At 41.4% G+C, this 23,047-nt stretch overlaps 1 protein-coding gene across 5 annotated transcripts in view; it reads right to left on the reverse strand.

Moving 5' to 3' along the window:
• Positions 1–22,005, reverse strand: part of KCNQ1 (potassium voltage-gated channel subfamily Q member 1) — a 332,319-nt gene extending 310,314 nt beyond the window's left edge. For all 5 annotated transcript variants that reach the window (XM_085581509.1, XM_077784257.2, XM_085581510.1 and 2 more), the window contains exon 1: positions 21,593–22,005. In XM_085581509.1, the coding sequence (XP_085437635.1) occupies positions 21,593–21,990 (398 nt within the window). In that variant the 5' untranslated portion in view covers positions 21,991–22,005. The remainder of the gene's footprint in view (positions 1–21,592) is intronic.
• Positions 22,006–23,047: the final 1,042 nt, after the last annotated feature.

Below are 23,047 nucleotides of genomic sequence, written 5' to 3' on the forward strand. Positions count from 1 at the left end.
CAATATAGCAGATATTTCTCTATGCTACAGCTGAAAAAGTCACAGCCTACACACTCCTATTCCCAGTGTCCTGCTGTAGCTAAGATTGCCACAGACTCCACTCATTCCACTTCACTGGAAGTTCACCCACAAAATCTACATCCACCAAGCCACAGACATGAGGGCAAGAAGCCAACAATGGAGCAATCAGGAAAAAGGAAATCCCTTGCATCACAAAATTCATCTGTCTGAAACCATCTGGAAATTGACTCTTCAGGATATAAAGTTCACAGCATAGTTTCTAAAGAAATGCAAGCAAAAAAGATTCACAAGTTTCCTGGGCTTTGACCCAGAATAGATTCAAACATCCTTGTCTGCTTCTATATAGTCCAGAGGAAGATTTAAGTGAGAGGTAAAAAGTTTCCATGTGAAGACAGACAGCACCTTCCTCATCCTCCAACTAGTCTGCTTAATCTTCTCATTCCTAAAAGAATTAAATCCTCTTGTTTCATATCTCTGTGGTGACCTGGTACAGAACAGAACTCCATGAATCCAAAAATCAGGGACAAAGATACAACAGCTATTCCCTTCAAATCATATTTAGATGAATACCAGAAGTGACTTGTCAGTCACCATGCAATCCAGAAGCCTGGCTTCCTGAAAGGTCCCTGCTGGCATTTTGCAAATTCTAACATTTTTCTAGCATGAAAGATACAGAAGATTCAGGATGCAAGACTGATGATGTCAGTCAAGTCCGACAAAATCCTAACAGTCTTTTCCCACAGATTTTGGGAAATGAAAAAGAAATTGATTTCCTCTAGGAGAGAAATCCCTACATGAATGAGTCCATTAGATTTAGTATAAATCTAGAATTTAGAATAAAGTCACTGGTTCTTTTACTTCTGTCCATAACCCCAACACAAACAGTGTGGAAGTGATAGTCACTCCTTCTTCTTCCCACGTGAAACAGTCTTTGTCAGTCTTCATATGGACCAGAAAAGAAAAAAAAAAAGCATTAAGTGGCTCAAAATTTTTCATAAAAACATCATCTATTGGTGGCAACCCATCACAATTGCTGCTACACTGAAGAGGGGGGGAAAAAACATCAAAAAGAAAAATGCACTTAAAAATGAGACCATACTTCAGACTAAAGAAATGAGAGTCAATATAATGGGCTTTAACCATCAGGCCTCACAGGCTGCCTGAGAGGGAACAGGACAGACTTGTCAGGTAACTTGCAGGAGTTAAAAAAAAAAATTGCATCAAGAATTTCCTAACTACCAGCTATTCTTCCAGAGAAGATCAGCCTGGTTACCGTCAGGACACAGATGTTCCAACACAAGCTCCTTTGGCAGCAGATGCTATCCACAGGTCTTAAAGAGTAGCTTGGTTTCCAGGCTTCCAGGGTCTGCCTCTGTCATGTTTTGAGATACTCACACACTGTGATCAAATCCCACCCTAGAGACTTGCAGCTTTCCCCAAAAACCTGTGGAATTTAAATTCTGTCTCTGCCGTAACTTTAGGGTGATAGAGTTTGGTTGGTTTCTTTTCTCCCTCACCCGTTTTCTAATCTTCTAAACTCACTCTAAATTTTTTCTCCTGATTTGTTACTGCTGCAAAAGGATCAAGCAAACATGTAAAAACATCAAATTCAAAATATTTTTCATGGCCCATGAAAATTATGAAAAAATTAAGAGAAGCAGAAATTTTCAAGAAGAGAATTTTCAACAGGAAGATATTTGGAGGTTTTCAATCTGTCTTAAATTTAAATCAGCTCTCTAATGTATATTCTAGGGTAAGGTATCTTCAAGAAGGGTTAAATAATGCAGACAAAGTCCAAGGAGGTGCCCACAAATGATCACTCTTTGGTATCTCAGAAAACAATATCCAGCATATCTGGAGAATGAATGCAACTTTCGGGCAATGAGAAGTAATTAATCTAGTTTTGTCTCTTTGATGCACTGTTGTTTATTCAGTTTCTCAAGTGCTCTTCATTGCAGTTTTGACTCTAGGTCAAAGAACTCACCAACTCAAAGTGAGCTTCCCTTTCACACAGTTTATCAGCTGCACAGACACTGCACACAGTGGCCTGAAGAACGGACTCAGGTACACACAGATCCACTGTGGTCACAAACAGGCCAAGACATGGATCACTCCACAGCACACTGGCAGCTGTACTGCACTCTGAGGTTTGCAGATGCAACCAAAGTTATGAAAAAACCCTCAAGGCTCACAGGAGCATGTCCATTTGCAGAATGGCACACATCTTTTCCTCCCAGGTGTGTTGACAGCGCTCCGTAACAATCCAGTCTGATGAGCACAGAGCAGATGAACAGCCCGTCCTATCTCCCTCCACGTGCTGCTGTTCACACACAGGGCTTCTTCCTCGCTGGGTTCAAACACACAACGTGGGAGCTCTTGACGCAAACAGCCTTTGTTCCTTCGTCACAGCATTTGCAACATTAACTCATTAACTGGAAATATGTGGAGCGCAGCTCGTAACATTGCTTCCCATACAACGCTCTCAAGCTTCTGTTTTATTTGAATGGCTTTTTACCAGTGACTCCCAAATTAAGCAGGGAAGCAAGTCCAACACATTCAAGGTCACTGTTTGCATGTCCAATTATACTGATGGCTATAACTGTTGTGGTTTTCCACCTTCAGAGGGCAGGAAACTAGAAGTCTTCTGGGTAATCAAATGCACATGTAGAAACAATAAAATACACCCATAAAATGACAAGTGCCAAGCTTATTAATGCAGACTGCCTTGCCAGAAATGGCAGCTAGCTCTAAGTGTTCTTAGACACCTTTCACCTCTTTATTTTTTTGTTTAGTTTTAGTAGTTTTGCTTTGTTTTTTTGGTGGGCTTTTTAAAGTGCTCTACAACAATCAGTTGCAAACAATCAGTGCTCCTAGAAGTCGCCATAGCAAAAAGCAGAAAAAAAGACATCTGAAATTATTTTCAGTGTTTGACTGCTACCTGTATTCTTCACTCACACACAAAATATTGTGTTTAATACAATGACAGATGCATAATGAAGGCTACTCTTTGTTGTCATTTCTGCCCTAACACTTGTTAAACAAAAGATGTTACCAAGAGGTTATTCTGAACAAGTGTGCCAAACCAAGCAGAGAGAAGCAGAGCACCTTTGCAGGACAGTTTCCCCATTTCTCACATAGCTGCTTTCCCAAAACACCATCTCTTTGTTGCTGGCATTTAAAAAGTATAAAATTTATAAGTATAAACTATGAAAAATTATTATGATAAAGATACACTCTCCATTGAGGAACTCATGAGCCTAAGACAAAAATCAACTGCAAAAAAAAAAAAGGAGATAGGGGACCATGCTATTTGCTAGGTATTGGTGGGATTTCTATGCATCAGGGCCTCTTCTAGCCATCACAGAGCAAAATACATAACAAAGGACTTGAACACTAAGGTAGCCTGGAGAGGAAAACATTTAACATCCCACTCATCTCAAGAAGAATTTACTATCTGTAAATATATCTAAATATATTTTTTAGAAAATAGAAAAAGGTCTTTCTATTGTTTTTTGTCTTTCTTGAGAGTTGAGCTTTGTTGGTTGTTCATGATCTGAAAAATACAAGGGCTGGACTTGAATGCAACACCCAAAGCTCTTCAAAGAGATTAACAAGCTACCTAAGGATGATTTCACTTCCCAATTGCTCAGACTGGACAGAATGTTCTAGAAGGCCTCATCACAAGACAAAGGCTGCCCAAATTTCTACTTGCTTCTCCTTTTTTCTCCTAACCTACCCTCTGCTAAAAGAAAAATTGATGCCGCAAATAGATTTTAAAAGGTAGGCAACATACAATTTACTTTTTCTGGCTATGGTTTTAGGTTATTCTAGAAAAATAATTTTTAAAAATATAACATTTTGATGCAGTTTTCACCATCAGCAAGATTGTCTTTACAAGAACCACAACAGAGTATTCTGGTTCTAAACACCTGAAGAATACCAAACTACAGCCACTCAGCCTAGGTTATTCTAATATAAGGTTTTTCTTCTTCCCTCCAACTTTTTCACCTCCGCAACTGTACACTATGAAACTAGATTTAAACATAATTGTTTCCCATCATCCCAAACAAATGGGAAAAATAAATTATACCTAAAGATTATGCAATGACAGGCAACCTTCAATGTTTTAACTGTCAGGATTTAAGTCAGCAACATTAATGACTTCAGTCTCAGTGCAGCTTGGCAAGAAAAATCAGTATGTGGCAAAATCAGAACCTTCTAGACATTTAGTATATGTACTAGAGAAGTCATTAATAATTAAAACATCTAATTATTTTCCTGTATTAGATTTAATGCTGAGCAGTGAATACTGAGGTGAGGATTTTAGGGGTTTACCTTGTTTCATGCTTCTTTTTTTTTTTTCTCTTTAGTATTTTGGCTTTAAGTTGTTTAGGATGGGATTTTTTTCCCAGGCTCCTAATCTTTAATTGCCAGCAGAACTATGTTGTCTAAACAGCAATGAAAAAGTCACCCACAGTTCAAAACACTCATTTAGAAAATCTATCCAGTACACACAATGCATTATTTATATTCTAGATACAAAAGTACAGCTACTACTTTAAGTTTGTTATCACCACCTAAGCTTTGTTGACCCAAAAACACATCAAAAGGCAAACCCCTGGCCATTCTTTGCATCATGCACCATGCAAGATGCGATCTTTACCTCAAGTAAAAAAAATTGGAAAATATCCCTGATTTAATAGTACTTCATATACATACCAATTTTTAGTTTGACCCAAAAGGAAATACATTGCTTTCCTCTGTTTCTGGGCACTTTCTTTCAAACAAAGCAAAGAATATTTTCACACAACTCAAACACTGTTTACAGACAGGAGAAGCTAAGGCAGACAGCAAATTTAAGCTTAGGATGCTTTGTGTAATGGGAAGTGTTGATCAACCTAATTAAGAGTTTCACTGCAATTTCATGAATATACAAATCTATTTGCCAGCTAGCACAGAAATTTACAGCACTGAATTCAAGTTGAGTTGAGAAAACCCCCTGCCAGCCAGTAAAAAATTAGCCACATGCCACTCTGAGCACAGAGGACACATATAGTGCCTATTCACCAGCAAATAAATGAACAGTCAGTCTAATATAGGGGCAGGGATGTTTTAAAGAGATGTGAGAGGATGTATATGCAAAAATTAATGATGGGTTCTGGGTTTCTTTAAGGTCAACCTTGGCATAATATTTTTAGGAGGAGGAGTCAGTTTGATTTTTGAAGCCTCTTATTTACTGAAACTTTAGACTTACCAGGGAGATGGTTCCTGCCAGCTGCCAGGAAATCACATAGTAATAGATTCATAAAAGCCTTCTTCACATACCTGAAATCATAGCTTTTAAATGGCTCAAGAGCCAGAGGATTATAAAAGAATGCAGGCAGCACTCTTTAGGTGTGGTAGCCCCATTCAGCAAACACTGAGGAGGCTTTCCAAGCTTTTACACCCCTGCCTCAGCCTCTAATCACACTATGCTGTGGTAACATGTTCAGGGATGGTAAAGGAAGAACAATAAACAAGTGCTTCCCAGTGTGTTACTGTAGTTATCTGGCCAACAATGTTTACAGAGCTTGGAGCGCTCTTCATTAATAACCTACCTGTTGAGTTAATTTCACCACAACACCGATAACTTATCTGTTTAACTTCACTGCTTGAGCTGGTACTACACAAACCTCTGCCCCTTCCTCACTTTGCATTTCTCCTCAGCTTTCTATCTCTCCTGTTTTTTCTAACAATCAGAGCAAAGGTGCACTTGGCAGGCCCTTGACTCACAGGTCAAGATGATGAAAAACAAATGAGAGTGCATCTCGTCAGAGAATTAAGTATGCTTGAGTACTCTATGAATGAACACTTATACAGCAATTTTTTTATTACTCTTCTTTTAAATACTCAGCATTTCAAATATTGTATTACACTGACATCAGCAAGACTTCCACCAAAAAAAAAAGAATTAAAACTGAAATACAAATTAACATAAAAAGAAAAAAAAAATCTTTGAAAGCAAGGCAGATTGATTTGCATAAATCCCTGGAAGAGCTCAGAAACTGAGGTTCTCAGAAGCCCCATCCTGGTGACTGGGCTGAAAGGCTCCACATTCCCCAGGACACAAGCTGCAACTCACTGGGCTGGCTCCAAACAAGCCATGACCATCCACCACTAACATCTTTTAGTTGCTTATGACACCTTTCATTCCATGCACTGCACTCTATTTTAAAAGGATGTGTTCCAGCCTTAAAGATAGTTCTGCTTGAGGCTAGCAAAAAAAGAGCAATTACTGTGGAGGCTGTCTCATGTTACACTTCATCAGAAGACTCCAGCATGATCCTGATTATTCATTGTTTGCATTGCCCTAGTACCTAGCAACCTCCACCATGTAGCGGTGTGTTTTTTTTGGTTGAGCACTGCACACACACAAAAAAAAAAGGCAATTTGACAGTAAAATTGTTTAAAAGATCAGCTCTGCTCAAAGCAGATTACAGGACATCAATATCACTGTAGGCCTGAAAGAACTGGTGCCTTTCAATAGATAACAACATTCACCCAATTATTCAAAGTAAGGATTCATAGCTATGTGCACCATACATTCTGCAGAGTTCATATTTCTTATAATTCCCAACAAGTCTCCTGGTTAGCAAGGCTGAGTATGTAGATGCATTTGCATTACACATTGGGCTGAGGAGAGATTTCCCAATCTAGAAACAAGGCATGCATTAAGCACTCAAGTTTGCTCTTCAGAATTTATTTCCTCACCAGAGCTTTCAAGCAATTCAAAAAGCATTTCGTTGTCAAGCTGCTCACAGGACAGAATTGCTCCACTGGTTATTTTATGGTAATTGCATAGCAGAGATCTGGCACCTTTATAAGAAGGCCACTCCTGTTTCATGAGTAACAGGAACTGCTTGCTGCAGACAAAACTGCAAATCAATTCCCTGGCTGGAACTGTGAATGCTTAGAAAGACTTTTTTCTTGAAAGGTAAACATTTCCTATTTCATGAGAAAAATAAATGCTAACAAATATGAGGAAACATCAGGATAAATAAAGGTGAGAAGTGAAAAAATCCACACCTCCCATCCATCTAAGCAAAATGCAGCAGCATAGTAACACTGCTAGGATACTCTGAATTAAAATACTTGAACTGGTGACCACTTGAAAACCATCTCCTGCTTCTATTTCATCATACAGAAGTAGCCAGCCAGTAATAGCTTGGCTATGCATTATTCCAGCAGGAGTGTTCATCTCCATAAATTAACTATAGACACATCAATAGCTCAGCATTTCATAAGCCAAAGCAGCAGTTTCAGCTATGAAATTCCTCATGCAGGAGGAAAAAGAAAAAAAATATAAAAACAAAATCAAAACAAATCCTGGCAACAGGCAATAAGGAAAAGCAGTTTCCTTCCACTTCAAGTGTGGACAGACTTCAACACAGAAAGTAAACAACTGCTCTAGCTTCTCATTACTGCTTTTCCTAATCTGATATACAACTGCTCTCCCAAGAGTCCAAAAAAAATCAGAAACATATACAAAAAAAAAAGAGAGAAAGAAAAATGCTGAAGGAAAAAGAAGATTTTCAAATAAAGACAGATACATACACAACAATAAGAAAAATTAAACCATTTTTATTTCTTTGCTACTTCACCAACTGGAAGCATAGGAGTTTGGAGGAGAGGCAACAGTATCTATTTTCTACCTATGCTTGGGGGGGGGCATCAAAATAAGGATGTCCTTATTATCAGTCACCAGGACTGTTCTGCATATTATTTTGTTCCCTTTGCCCAGTTTCCTTGGGAATAGACAGCTGCCAACAAACTACCCATCAAAACAAAGGGCTTCCTTAACTATCTCAACAAATGGATGAAGCATTAAATGTAAACAGTCACACACCTAAAATTGGTTATTTCTGGTCAAGTCTTATTTAAAGACTTTCAAAGCTGCTACAGAAAGCAAATGAATTCAGGTCTCGTTCCAAGTCAGCTAGGGACAGTTCAACATATCTTCCATAGCCATGTCTGAAAACCACAGCAGAGAGAGATGGGACACATCTGCTACCTAAGGAGTAGGTGAAGGTCAATGAAGCAGTTTCCATTGCAGCTATTCCTGATATAATAACTACTGTCAATCTGCTCCTTGTCAGCTACCATAAATACACATATTTTTCATATCAGCTTCTTGCTTTAAAGTTGTGGCTTCAGAGTAATTTTCAATGAGTTTTCTTACTGCTCCTTTGTTTAAAAGTGGTTCGGATACACTTTTAGTTGCATTTAAAATGCTTGCTTGACATTTCCAAACCCTGCACATCTACCAGTTTCTACTGATCCAGGTGTAGGCCCTTCATGGAATCTGACAACAGCTCAAATCAAGCAAGCTGACTTCAAAACCAAAATCTCACAGGCAAAGCCATATACAAATGTTGATGCAACTGTTCAAAGTGATTTTGTGTCTGGCCCAGTTCCCTAAAGGTGGCATGAATTTTGGCTAATAGTGTGTGGCAGGAATACAGGGCCATTCAGAGAACATTAACCCTGAATTTTTTTTATTTTCAGTATAAATGCATAAGCACAACTGCAACATTTAAAAAGGATTAGGGAATACAGAACTCAGATTCAACAGCAATGAAAAGCAATTACAATATAGCAGCATCTATACTTTTAAACCTTAACTTTCTAAAATTTAACATCTTCACATTGCCCTATGCACTTCCAGTCAACCTGTTCTCAACATTGCATTTTGCATTTCTTTACCTGTTACAATCAATTATTCAACCCGAGTTCCTCCTGAAAACAAAGGATTTCTGCTGAATTTCATTTTGCATTCAGCAGAATGTTGCTGGCCAGAAACATCTCTGCAACACAGTGTCAGAGTTGTTACCGCCACCAAATGACGTTAAACAAACGGCAGCCATCCACTGCCCAGCAATTAAAATTGATAAGAAACCTGTGTTCTTCAGGACTCCTTTTCAAGTCTAACAGAAAGCTCTGGAATTGCCAGCCACTGGAGGTTTTTATGGCTTTGTTTTTTATGAATGCACAGCCTAGCAGGAGATAAGCGCTTTTGTGCACTTGGCTGATGTTTGCCCATGATCACGACTGTTGATGGGGGTTTACCGGTGTGAAAGATGCCAACAACACCCCAAGGACAGACTGGGACATTCCAGCACTTGTCAGAGAGGTGCCAATTTGCCCCTAAATCAAACATGCCACAGCAATGCTGATAACAGCTTTAGACACGGGTGCCAGAGGAGAGAGCAGTCAGATTGTGTTATTGACCACATCTAGAACAAACAGCCTCCAACTTCCACTGAACTTGTGACTCAGGGGGTAAGAAGGCTAAAAACCTTATTTATGATAGAGCTGTCAGCCAGTCCCTGATGCCACTGCACTCACACATATCCCAGGGTGCTGAAAGCAAAGCACTCTGAGGCACCACAGAGGTACCAGGGGTAAACTCAGCAGCACAGGCTGGCTACCTACGTGTACTGCCACTTCATCCTAGAGGACAGAAATATTCCCAGAGCACTAGATGATGTGAGAACACACAAGGCACGAGGATCGCTGCTCTAGAAGGTCTTGCTATAGCATATAGTAGTGTCTCTACCCAGTTAGGTGGAGGCACAGCCTCTGCCAGGCTTTGGTCCCAATGCCAGCCAGGATTGCTGGTGCTCATCTGTGCCAATGAGCCCTTTGCCAGCACAGGCACATCCCTGCCCTGCTGCAGCTACTGAGATTTTGGGGCAGAACCAGCTCACACCCCACCAGCTGGTGCAAGTGCAGGGTTTGCACATGCACTCCCTCTACCTCCATGCTTAGCACAGCTCTATCCAGGCTGATCTAGCAGGCACATCTCAGCTGTAATCCACATCTAGATCTAGGACAGCAACAGAGGCACATCCTTAAAAACTGATTAGTATCAAATTTGGTAGAGATGTGACGTGCAGAGAAGGTTACAGCCAGTAAATCTCATGGTTTCATTCAGGTCCATGGGATGTTGATGGAGCTTACCTGGTGCACTCCTCTCTGTAAAATGATACAAGGCAGCCAGTAACACTAATCTGGAGTTGCGAGAAAAAACTAAATTTACAGGTGGTCCTTCTTCCTTACTGTCTAGGCTATTTTCCTCCATTTCGTTCCATGAATTCAAACTTATTTCAGCTCATTAGTATAAAGCAGTCATTTCACACTTCAGGAAAGAAAGCACACATTGCCTGGCTTTCCCATGACTATTTATCTTCCTTGCATTGCAATAAGAGCATTGTTCCTACAAAACATCCTGTAAAAAACTATTTCATTCTTCCTTACATTTATCACAAGAACTGGAAAAGTTCAGAAACTACTTTCATTAACATACCATATCCTAACTACATAGGAAAACCACTTATTCAAAGCAGAGCTCAATTTCTATATACATTTTAAAATACATTCTCTCATAAAATACCAGTTTTATTTTACCAAGATAGGTGCTAATCTCAGTGGTGAAGCCAAATTTTATTCTGGTTAATCAACAGCTGCCTATGGGACACTTTGCTCCAGCTGAGTTAATTTCTACCCTCAGTTCCTGTCCAAAACTTGCACAAGTTCCTCGTGGCTGTGCTATTTCACAGCCACTAAAATTCAACAGAACACAGTCTCTTCTACACACCAAAATGCCTGAGACACAGGGAGGGTGGGGAGCAGGCAAAAAGAGACAACATATGAAAAGAACAGTGACAACAAAATCTGCTTCAAACTGACAGTTGTGGTTTTTGAGGGGGATGGAGAGAGACTGCAATTCCAAAGAAAACACAGCCCTTCACTTTAGCAATCAGACAGAAGCATCATCAGATTGCATTTGTTACAGGGTGGAGGAGGAAACAGAAGATACACATGGCTGTGAGTTTTGACCACAGCTCACACTGACTGCTAGGACATTGTATAAACAAATAGAGTGATTTCCTCAAAGTACTAAGAAACAGTTTAATTACTTACCAAGTCACTTCCAGCAGGATTCCTCAAAAAAAGAATCAAGATTCAAGAAAAGAATCCCACGGCATTTTGCATATATTATTTCAATAACAACAAACACAGACCATATACAGGTTTCCTGAAACAAGTACTGTTTCTTTCAAGAGAAAGGCACTCGACAGAAAACTTCCCTTGGAAAACCAAGCAGACAGTCTCAGCAGAGGTTAACAGCTAGTATCAAAACCTGCTTGAATGGTATCTCCACTCTTTCATGTAAGAGGTACAAACAGGCGGCCCTTTACTCCTACAGATACAATCCACTGAATTATTTCTAGAGATTAGGCTCTTCTCATAGTACATCACAGTTTCACAGTCAGTTCAATTTCTCTATTTCACTTTACAGTGAGACTTGATGGATGTGTAATGTTTCCTATTAAAGCCACACAACAAAAAATGCTATAGAAGTCATCAAAAGCTAACCTCAGTGCTTGAAAACCAGAGTGCAATAAGCAATCCAGACGCCCAAGAAGGGCCAGCATTAATACAGTGCACCTACAGCCTTCCACGTGCTGCAAAACCTGCAGGACTTCAAAGGTATGTTTTCTCCCTCACTCATTTGTGTAGTTCAAATATGTAGTTGCCCAAATAATATCATGTCATAAAATTAAATAAAATCTACAGAGAGCTGTCTTGAATGAACAGAACTATGAAGGCATATAACTGACATGACTAGGTACCACTTTGATGCCTGTGCCTGGCATACTTTACATGCTGTTGAAACAGGATGCTCAGGCAACTTGGTGCTAGGGTGCTGGATGACCTGTTGACACAGAAAACATCAAGTGAGCAGGTTTGTGTGAAGTGCTGAGATAACCAATTATCAATACTTTCTGGGTCATGGCTAAGATAGCAGCATACAATCACATGAACTTTACTCACACTACAATAAAGCAATACACATTTAGTTATTTACTCATTGTCAGGTTTGACCACATTTTAATGTCTTCTAAGGGGTGAAAAACAAATAGCATCTACTAGACCTATTTAGGATGAATATTAGAGCAAAAAAATAGGGCCTTATTTGCTGAAGTTTGTAGAGATCAGATAAAGCCATTGCACAGAATACAAATACCACTAATTCTTAATAGGGTCAGCACAGGACATTCTCTACTTACTAAAGCCACAGGATGGAAGATCTTTGCTCTTGTCTCTTCCCCTATCTCCACTGCCCTGCACAAATAATTGGGCACAGGCATTTGAAGGGTGTAAGAATGAGATTAGCAGGAGAAACCATTTCCTGCATTCATTCTCCTTTGCTCTACTTGTCAACATCCGTACAAGAGATGAGGCTGTAGTGCCCTGCAGCTTACTGTGAAAAAGAAGACTTTAACCAATCCCAGCTCATTTTTAGATGCCATGGGGAAGGGGATAGCTGCTGCAGGAGCAAACACACTCTTCGAAGGCAATTCCTTACTCTGCAGAGAGAAAATACATTCACTACAAGGACCTCAGCCTTTGTGGTACAAGGGATGAGCAAGAACTCTGTAATCCTTGCCTCTGCTATTACACCTGGTGTCTTTGGAGAGAACCCAAGGAAATTACCTGGTGGGCAATTTACATTCTGTCCTCACACCATGACCCAATTTTCTGTACTATCCAACTAATATAAAAGTGTGCAATATTAGCACTGCAATGAGAAAATATTGTGACAGTGATCAGCTTATTACAAGGGTGACCACACTCTGGTCTAAACAGAGGGGATAAAGCCTGTGTTCTTGCCCATTCTAAAGCACACAGGGAGGGACAGAGGGAAGACCACTAATTGTTAGAAATCTGCAGCAAAACTATTGGCAAGATGGTAAAAACCTGCATACAAATGGTATGTATGTGATTTAAAATATTTACAGACAAGAGACAGCAGTCACCTGGACAGAGTTCATACAGATTTAGCACTGTAAGATGCTTAGTGTTAAAGAAAAAAAAAAGCCTTACTATAAAATAAAATAATATTAAAATACACATCTGGTGCACAATGCCTTGCAAGTAGTTTTAATTGCCCTAATTTTGGAGATGAGTATTGCAAGTTTTTCTCTTTGCTAGTTGGCCCCTACCTTTTACCTTTACAAATTGCTCCCACTAGGAAGTAAACAGCTGTCCACATAATTAAGTTAAAGACATGATGATAACTTCTGAAGAATCAAACCAAATATTACTCCAACAAATGCATTATATATCTATTATTGCAAAAGAAAATGTATGCTCTATTTCTGGGGTAGGAGTAAAATTAACAGATTATCAAGAGCACAATTTCTTAGGATAAACAAAGGTATTTCTACTATTATATGATCTTAGTTCACTAGAAACAGTATATTTCTCATTTGAAGTAAATACAGTTATGTAACAGAACATGTACTTTTTAAATAACCTCAGCAAAATGCAAAGAGGGATTTTATAGTTGAGTTAAAAACTCATGTTTTCTATTATAAATGTGAGAAAACTGTTGTCAAATGAGGTCTCATTAGTCCACTGGCATTAGCAAAACATATGTGAGATGTACACTCCTAGTGAGAGCTTTAACATGAAATTCAAATATCTACATCAATATTTGCAGAAGCAGAAGAAACCTAAAAGGATCCAGAAGCCCTGGCCTAGGTTTATTCTGACTTTGGTTAACATTTTTCATAAAATATTGAATCATCACAGTGATTGTGAAGAACATATGAGATAAAATAAAAACACCTACACTGGGCACTTTGCTAGGAATATTTAACACTGAACAACCTGCAGTATAATTTCCTATTTTTGGAAGTTTATTGCTTTCAAAATTATAAAATTCCAAGGCTGCAGACTTGGTGCTTAATGTATTCCTTGCAAAAAGTATCAGACATTTTTTTCCTTTAACTGAATCCTTTAAGAAAGGATTCAGTCAGTTTTGAGCAAATGAGTTCTCATTATCTCACACAACTGGAAGTTCTGACACTAAAACAGTCCAGAGAAAAAAAACCTGGCTTTTGCCGTGGTGGTTGTACTAAGTTTTAATAAAACATGAGCTTCCCCTGTGTCTATGTTCTATTGTAATGTTTCCAGGTGTCACATTTTCTGTTATAATATGTGGTTAAGGCAGGAAACTACCATTGAGAAAATGTGGGACAGTATTTTTGGGGTTTGTGGACTTTTGTTGTTGTTTTGGGGGTTTTGATTTGGTTTAGGTGATGTTTCTTGATATTTTTAACTACTTACACTAATACAATTACTCAGGCCCTGCTTTGAACTGTGTGCAACTTCTTACAGCTCCTTGAACACAGAAAATAGCTGTTATGTTAATATTCTGTAGCACAGAGTAAGAAAAAAAAGAAGTCTATATAGCCTCAAAAATTGGTCACATCAGACAAAGGAAAAGCTCTCTAGTTCTCCAGGTATGCACAGCCTGGAAGCCACAGAAGACTCCTTGTTGAGAGTAGCTTTAGAACTTTCTATTAAAAAAGAAAAGAAAAAGGGTGCAAAAAAAAAGCTATCCAAAATCATATAGTAAAATTAATATTACATGTGATTACTAGAGCATTGAGTACTCCTACTTATTATATACAGAGATATAAATATACTCTCACATACATATCTTCCTGGTAGGAGATAAGAACTCCATACATCAACTACTCCTGTGGCAGAGCCTTGCAAATGCCTGTGCTCTCCCATTACCATGCCTGGTATTATAATGGTTCTCACAGGCCATTATGCCAGATGAAGCATGACTGCACGAGGAGGCTTAGAACCCCACCTAAAAACTCACCAGTCCAGGCATCCTGCTGAAACTCAGCCTCCCCACCAGGTTTATTTGCATCTGGCAGCTCTCCAAGACATTTGAAACATGCTGGACCTCTTGTTGGCAGGCAGAAAACACCTTGCCCCCAACAAGACACTATTTTCCATCTGGAACTGAATGAGCAAGTGTTCACAGCTTTTGTGCTCAGCCACTAATGCACATTAAACAATCTATTAACACACCAAATTAATGAGGTAGTGCCAAGTTTGAAGTCAGCTAAGCACTATGCCTGTGCATAGCTCCCTGCAGCATATGTTGGCACCGTTGTTTGTAACACATCCAGCACTCAGGCATTTGGAGCCTAGCCTAATTAGTTCACTGCAACTGAATCTCAACTCTAGCCTTGATTCAGCTGCAATAGAAGTTTTGAAAGAGGCCTATCTACACAGGCCTGCATGTTTTTTCCCTGGCACTCGAGGAGCCAGGGCAAGGAAGTGTGCCAGGATTGCCCAACCGAACATTTGACAGAGACACAGAAATGTGAATACTGCACTTACTGGCTTTTTTAAGATCATTCATGTGCAACTTTTAAAGGTAGGATAATTCTTTTCCTGGAGGAAAGCAAACATGAGAGAAGGACTTGAAATGTCATACTGGAAGGATGATGGGAAAAGAGAGAAGGCCTATTCCAGGAAAGCCTGCCCAAACTGAAAAAATTAATATCTTCTATGTGTGCATTTCACAGTTCTTTATTTCTCCACTGCACACAACCTGTCTTCACTGAGCATTTGTTTTTGCCAGTTTACAGTCTTCTGCTTCCATTTGTTTTTAGGAAACCTAAACATCCATCATTACAAAAAAAAAAAAGTCCCCACAAAACTTCTTTGACCCAGTGAATTTTTTTTTCAAGTAGCCAACAGTATCCCACTGTGCATGCCACAACAGAAACTATTTTCCCAATTATTGCTAGAGGTGTCTTCAAAAGGTAATTTAACTAGAAGACACCTAGATTTTCCCTACATTCCTTCCCCTACAACAATCAAACTACATTTCCACAATAATTTTCATGCAGCAATCACAGAATGCAACAAATAATGCAAAGCTGGTGATTTCATCAAAGTGGCTTCCAGGCATTATCTACTAGTGTTGGCATTGAGAGGATTTGGTTTTTCATACTGCTTTTCTGTCTGATGCCTGTCAATTACTAAGTAAGCATGGATTTTTTTTTTTTTTTTTTTTAGTCAGTTACATAGTTATTTGTATCTGTATTTCTTAACCTAACAACTTCTGCTGTCCCACTGGGAGAGAGAAATGGGGACCCCTTCTGATCTGTAACTAGACTGACACTTCAGCTTTTCACGGCACAAACTTGGACTGGTCTCAGCCACAAGACAGCCAGACAGCCCACAGCAAAAATTAAACTTCTGACAGGTTACAAATTGGGAAACAGGGCAAGGGGAGGAAGCTCTGTACTGGCCAACCCAAAAAATACTATTTCAATTACAGAGTCCCAAAGTTCTTGCAATATTGCAGCTAAGGGGCTGCACTGCAGCATGCAGAGATTAAGGAGGGAACAACAAAACCTTTAAGCCACTTCTCAGTCTCACCTGCCTCCAAAAATCTGCCAAGAGCCCAAGCTTCAACATCAGGCTGATCAGCAAACAGGGGTGCCTCTGCAGCAGCAACTCCTAAATGTGAGCACACTTTCTTATGTGGGGCAAACAAATGGTCTTCCCTCCTCTCTTGGAATACTTAAAATCAGCTTTCCAATACATTTTCCTCTCAGATAAAACTTTACCAAGCATGGTAACAGATACATAGTGTTTGGTTGCAAAGGTGTCTGCTCTGCTGCAAACTGGCCTCAACTAAACTACCTCAGTCTTGATGAGACAAAAAAAGCTAAACCTGGGTTTTCCTGCTATTGGCAGCAGCAAAAGGGATATGACTCTGATCAAGCCACATTTCTTTCTTTCCACTTGGAAAAGCCATGCTTACTTTGGAGGACTTACACCCTTCTTTTTTTTTTTTTTAACAGAAGTAATAATCTCTAAGTCTGATTTCAAGCCATAAAAATCTCTAAACATACAAATGTTCATGTCCACAGCATTTCAGTTTGCACCATTCTTAAGTTGGGATAAAAAAAGTCATGTGTGAGCATGTGCACACACTAATTGTTTATGGACCCTTTTTCCTCCTCAACATTTTACACAACAAGTATAAACCAGTAGGTTTGGAAGTATGTTTGCAGTACATCTAGAAACAGGGCAAGAATGGGATTTTAAATTAGAGTTAGGCTTTTTCTTCAAGATGTAATGTATGTAAAGAGCACAGTGTAAACACTGCATTGCCTTTAATAATTGATTACTGCGAGTCCTGATTCAGATAACTGGAATATTCTATCTACCCTCACTTCCTAGCTCTGTGTGCACACACATGCAGCCAGGCTGCTAAGAGTCTGCCTGTTTCCAGAGACCAGTTTTCCAAACCCCAACCACTGGCCAGTCCGAGCTTATGTAAACAACCTGGGATTCAACAAACTCAATGACAATCATTGCTGATTAAACCAAACTTATACAAAGGCAATGTAAATTGAACCAGGTACAGGCATGCAAAGATAAGATAGAAGCTGATTACCTTGCATGGCAACAAAGGAGAGCTGCCACAATAGAACAAACCAACGGTCCATCAGTTTCTAAATTGTTCCTTCTGGTTACAGCCAACACTTCAAAGAACACAGGGAGTCAACGCTGCCAGAAGTCATTATTTGCCACACCAAGAACAAGAGAAATCAGTTCGTAACTTCAGTTTCTCTAGGCATATTTTAAGACGTTTATTTTAAAATTAAGAGGGTGAGAAGAACCTCTTCCCTGAGCACCTAAATCTAAAATAATTCTTTTTAGCATCTAACAGCTTCACTTATTCAGTACAGTCATTTCCAACTATGGGGCAGTACCCAAGAGTTTCAGCAGGCCACTATGAGGGCAGAGTTTCTCTTTCCACCTCTGGTCATAGAGGCTGAAAACTTGATTCATTCAGGTTGCAGAACATTTCACCTCTCAAAGCTGCTCTCTCAAGGTGCACTGCTATGATAAGTGTGATAAGATGCCCTAGCCTGGAAGGTCACTGAGAACGTGGCACTCAGTCATTCCCTCGCTCTGACAGCCAAGGCAGATTTGGTGGCCCTGGCAGGACATTGCCACCAATACAGCCACCCCAAAAGGAAAGCTCTTGCTTGCAAAGCCCAAGTCTCCAAGCAATCACCAACTGTGTTTGCAGAAGCCATGCAAGTAGATCCTCAGCCAACAAGCACAATTTACTTGCCCTGGTAAAATCAGGTGTTTGTATACTGTATATGTCATCTATTTACATGAAACTTATTACAAAATCAAACCAAGTCAAGTAGCTCAACTAAGAGGTTCTGTCATCTCCACTAGTACCTTCAGGCAGGTCTGAATGGTGAATTAATGGCTGATTAGCCATTCCTTCCTCCCACAGAGACTATGTCCCCAGCCTTCAAAAATCGAGTATAAATGAGGCATAATAATTCATTCCCTATTCTGCTCACTTTGGTCTAAGCAAATAAGAAAAATTCTTAGAAAAGACCTGTCTCAAATTAAATTGATTTAATCACAGACTGGCATGTCAAATTACCCCAGAGATTGAAAATATCAATCTAGAGAGAAGATACATTTTGCATAGTGAAAAACAGATATTTCTGACACATTATGAAAGAAATAATTCAGAAGAAAACAGGTCATGGCCTGACCTATGCAAGACAGCCAGATTTTCCATCCTTTAAGTCAAGGGCACATAAGGGCCCTTTGCTGCTCACCAGACATGCAGCAATGAAAACAATATGAAACAAACATAACAACCTAGAATCCGTGGATTAAAGCTTGGTGTTCAACTTCCCTTTTCTAAACAATGTAATATAAAATCAAGGAAAATCAATCCTGAGTATCAGTTCTTTGTTACTAGTATTCTACATACCACTGACTAAAATTCCTGAGCAGGAAAAGGGTGTGACAGGCAATCAGTAGATGTAGCTCTTATCACTTGATAAATAGTGTTTTAACAACCAGCCAGAGATACAGGTCCAGAGCAAGTTACATGGTCTATTCCAGGAGTTGTTTCTGACTGTAATAATTACAGCTTATAATTAAGAACACAGCTACACACTCCACACCACGCAGACAACAAAAAATTAAGCCTTCAGCGGTTATTGCTCCCATCACTAGGTTAGATCTTGGCCAAGGCTCTCTACTAAGCTTAGGTCTTTATGTCCTGATTTAACACCACTCCCGTTTCCTCTCCTTCTCCTCTAAACATTTAGGACAGTGACCAAGACCTCCCAGGCAGCTGAAAGCCCCCAGAATAAAGCAGAGGCAGGACCACAGAGGGAGTACAAAGACAACAGGCAAAATTAATTCAGTTTCTTAAACTACTTTGGGCAGGAAAGACTAACACCAGGGTCTTTGCACACCCCAAGGTAAAACCAGGCTTAGCATTCTATGAATGATTGTTTGTATGCTGACAACAGAACAATCAAGTACTTCCTCCAGTGGGAAGGAGCACATGCTCGCCTCTGTGTGTCCCTCATGACTCCACGTGCTTTCCAGCTCTGCACCTTATCCCTTGTACCCACCTGTCTGCCCAAAGCAGGTCCTGTGCCTCCTCCCGAGCAGATGCTGGTGCACAGCAGCTTCTCTGAATCAGACAAATTTGCCTCGTCAGTTAATTTTAGTGACACACTTCAGCTGTGTGGCAACTGTTCATCTACCAATACTCTGCACCTGGCTGGCAGGGATTGTACTCCAGAGCATTCCTTGGCACAGTAGAAAGTTGCTTTGGGAGCTCAGAAAGAGCTGGAGAAGTATGGACCAAAAACCAGTAACTTAAACCATGATTTAATGGGCACAAAAAGCTTAACCAAAAAAAAAAAAAAAAAAAAAAGCTGGCCTGAAAACAGCAAAGCCTCAATTCCCTCTGCTGGTAGGAATCGGAGTTAGGCTGCCTAAATGGTACTTGCAAGTTGCCTTGTGAGAAACGTACAAGGGTGTCAATACCCTCTTCTGTCTCTTCAACACCCTAAGGAATTCAAGCAATGCTTGGTAAGAGGCTTGAGAATATTTACTGCCACTGTCATTCATCATTGCATCAGAAGAGCTCTGGAAAGAAGGGAAAAGTTGGGGCTAATGCTTACACCTGGGTGTGTGTTGGGGGGAAGATACATAATGACTTACACATATTACAGAATCTTAATTCTTGCGCAAACAGGATTAATCCACACTGCAAATATTTGCAAAAAAAAAAAAAAATTATAATTCAGGCTAGAAGCTTAAGTAGTCAAAGGACTATAAGCTTGGTTTTTGCTTTTCAGAGTTTTCCTAGACTTGCTGTTAAGATTCAGAGAAGATACTGAAAACAGTTTGCTGCACCATCTAAACAAAATTTGAGACACCTGAAAGGTCAGAAACCATAAAATATAGCTACCTAAACCTGCTTTTTAAGGGAACAAAAAAGGGGGGAGGGAGGGAGGGAGGCTCCAATTCCCAAGTATTTTACATTGTTCAATGACAACTATTAGGCACTTCATAATTATGGTCATTACTCATTTTCTCATCTTATGGCATTATCATAAGGCTAAAGAGAATGGAGCCCACAATTATCTCAGCAGTTGTACCCCGTCATCTCCCAATTACATACACTCAGATGACAGCCGTTTCCCCTCCACTACAATAAAGTTGGTACCACTTAACCTGTTGACCTAAACACTCCAGAATCCTCGAGCGTGGAACAGAAGAACAAAGTCCTAAACTGACTTTAGAAAACAGTCACTTAGAAATAGGACTTAAAATCAGAATATAATAGCAAAGTCATAAAAACTGACTCTGGTATTTTTTGTCTTAGGATTTTGACCACAAAATATATTTAACTCTAACTGCTGGAATAAGCATGTATGCATGTAGTGGATATAAACACACACACATATATTTGTGCATGAATACAATAAACACACACCATGTTCCTACCTGACCTTCTCACCTACATTTAACACACACCAACTGCCCAAGGGTCACACGAGCCTTCTGCAACACCTCGATGGAAAAGCTGATTCCTCCCAGAGACACCTGTTGGGATGCTCGTGCACCACAGACCTACCACTTGCAGGCTGGGGTTTGACACTGCACTCTACAGACAGTACAACAGAGAAAGCAACTTTCAACCTACCTGCGGCTCAACAGCACCCTCCAAACACCACCTCCTTCCTACCGTAATGGACGGCACAAGGAGGTAGAGCCGGGGTAACAAAAGAGGCAAGCAAAAGGAGCATCACCTGTTTCTCATCCTCCTCTGACAAGACTGCAGCGCTGATAATTGAGAGCACCTGTTCAGTTGCACCTGCTCAATTAGAAACTGCTGCTATGCAGTGAGCATCGGCATCACACAGGTGTCACTGATTGAAACCAGGTGTGAACAATTTATTCCAACTCCCTGGGTAGCCTTCTGAAGAAAATTGCCTGAAACCCTCTCCTCCACTATCTGATAGATACACCTAACGGCTCATGAACTGAGATACAGCATTTCTCTTAACTAAAAAGGCAAACTTTCCCCTGGAGGGTGATTTCTGTTTTACTTCACACCTGCAGGGAAAAAAAAAAAAAAAAAAGGCAAGCCACCCATAGCCCAGAGGACCACATCCGCACGATGTTCAAGCCCGGAGCACCGGGCTGGTCTGGAAGGCTCCGTTCCCGAGGAGCGGCGTGCGGGGCATGGGGAGGGGGCTCGGCAGGGTGCGGCTGAGGCACGGCCGGGGCAGCGCTCCAGCGGCGGTAACGGGAGCGCGGAGCAGGTGCCCGGCGCGGTACTCACACGGTGAAGTGGTACACGAAGCACTTCCATCCCGTGGGCCGCTCCAAGAAGTTGTAGACCCTGCCCTGGACGCTGCTGCGGCTCAGCAGGGGCTTGCGGAGGCTGTAGATGGAGACGCGGGGGTCCAGGCTGACGGGGGGCCGCGGGCAGTCGGCGCTCACCACCACCACCTCGCTCCGCAGGCGCGGCGCCCGCTCCCGCTCCGCCGCGGGGCCGCATCCCGCGGGCGCCTGCCCGCCCTGCGCGGCCGCCAGCGGGGCGTAGTGGGCGTTCGGGGCGCTCTCGGCCAGCTCCAGCGCCGCCGCCTTCTTGCCCGGCGTCATGCTGCCTCTCCTGGGCAGCGACAGCCGGCCCAGGCTGCGGCTCTTGGGCTCGCCCGGCGGGGAGCTGGAGGACATGGCTGGGGCGCGGCGGTGCCCCGGGAGCTGCGGGCAGCGCCGGGCGCCCCGTCCCGCCGCGACACCGCTGGCCCGGCCCCCGCGGGGCGGCTCCGGCCGGGAAAGGTGCGGGGAAGCGGGGGCGGGCCCGGCAGCAGTCCCGGTGCGGCCCGGCGGGAGGCGCTGCCCGCGGCACCCGCTCCCCGTGCCCGGCACCGGCGAGCATCTCCGTGTCGCTGTCCTCAATGCTGTAGCACCTGTGCCTTGTCACCGCTGTGGCTGCGTGGAGCTGGCCTCTCACCTGTGTGAGCAGCTGCCAGGGCAGAGAGCAGGGAGCAGCCTTCCAGCAACCCAGAAGCCCAGCAGACTTTCCTGCCGCCTTGGCCATTCCGCTGCTTCCCAGAACTGTGGCATTGTGTGGCTTGAGATCTTGGGGTACAACCCTTTACTTCAGATTTAGTACCTCCAAAGCCTTCTGGACGCTCCACTTCTTTTTGCAGAATTTCAGCACCTGGGAACAGCAGGGCTCTGCCAAAGATGGAATCCTCCAGGAGGCTCTTTTTAAAACGTGTGACAAAAACTATGAGCTCAAACAATGGGTCGTGCAGTCCTTCATGATATTGTAACCAAAGGGAGTGATTAGCTGAAGAACTGTGGAAACGGTAGAACACAGCAAACACAGTCCTGCAGAACTGCCTCCTCTACCAGTAGCATTTTGGCTTTTGTGGAAATTTGCATAGGTTTGGCTATTAAGAACAGATGGTTTTGAGGGCCTGGATAACTTTCCCGTGTGATGGAGTTAGTTAGGACTGCCATAACTGTGGATAAATTTGTCGTGGCTTTTTGCACCAGTTAAAAATTTCTATTCCCAGAGTGAAGGGAAAGGTGCTCCTTGATCTGGACTGGTGGGTTTTTTCTTCCAGCTCAAAATAGAACAGCACTAGTAAGAGCTATGTTGAGTTCATGGTTGATACTGGTACCCGGACAAGAATGTTACAGGGAGATAAGGTGCTAAATAAAGTTAAACGAAAACAACCCTGCTAATTGCAGTTCCATTCAAATGTCAGGCTGCAAGAAT

Source organism: Lonchura striata, chromosome 5 (assembly GCF_050655825.1).
Source record: "Lonchura striata isolate lonStrDom1 chromosome 5, ASM5065582v1, whole genome shotgun sequence".
Classification (NCBI taxonomy): Eukaryota; Metazoa; Chordata; class Aves; order Passeriformes; family Estrildidae; genus Lonchura; species Lonchura striata.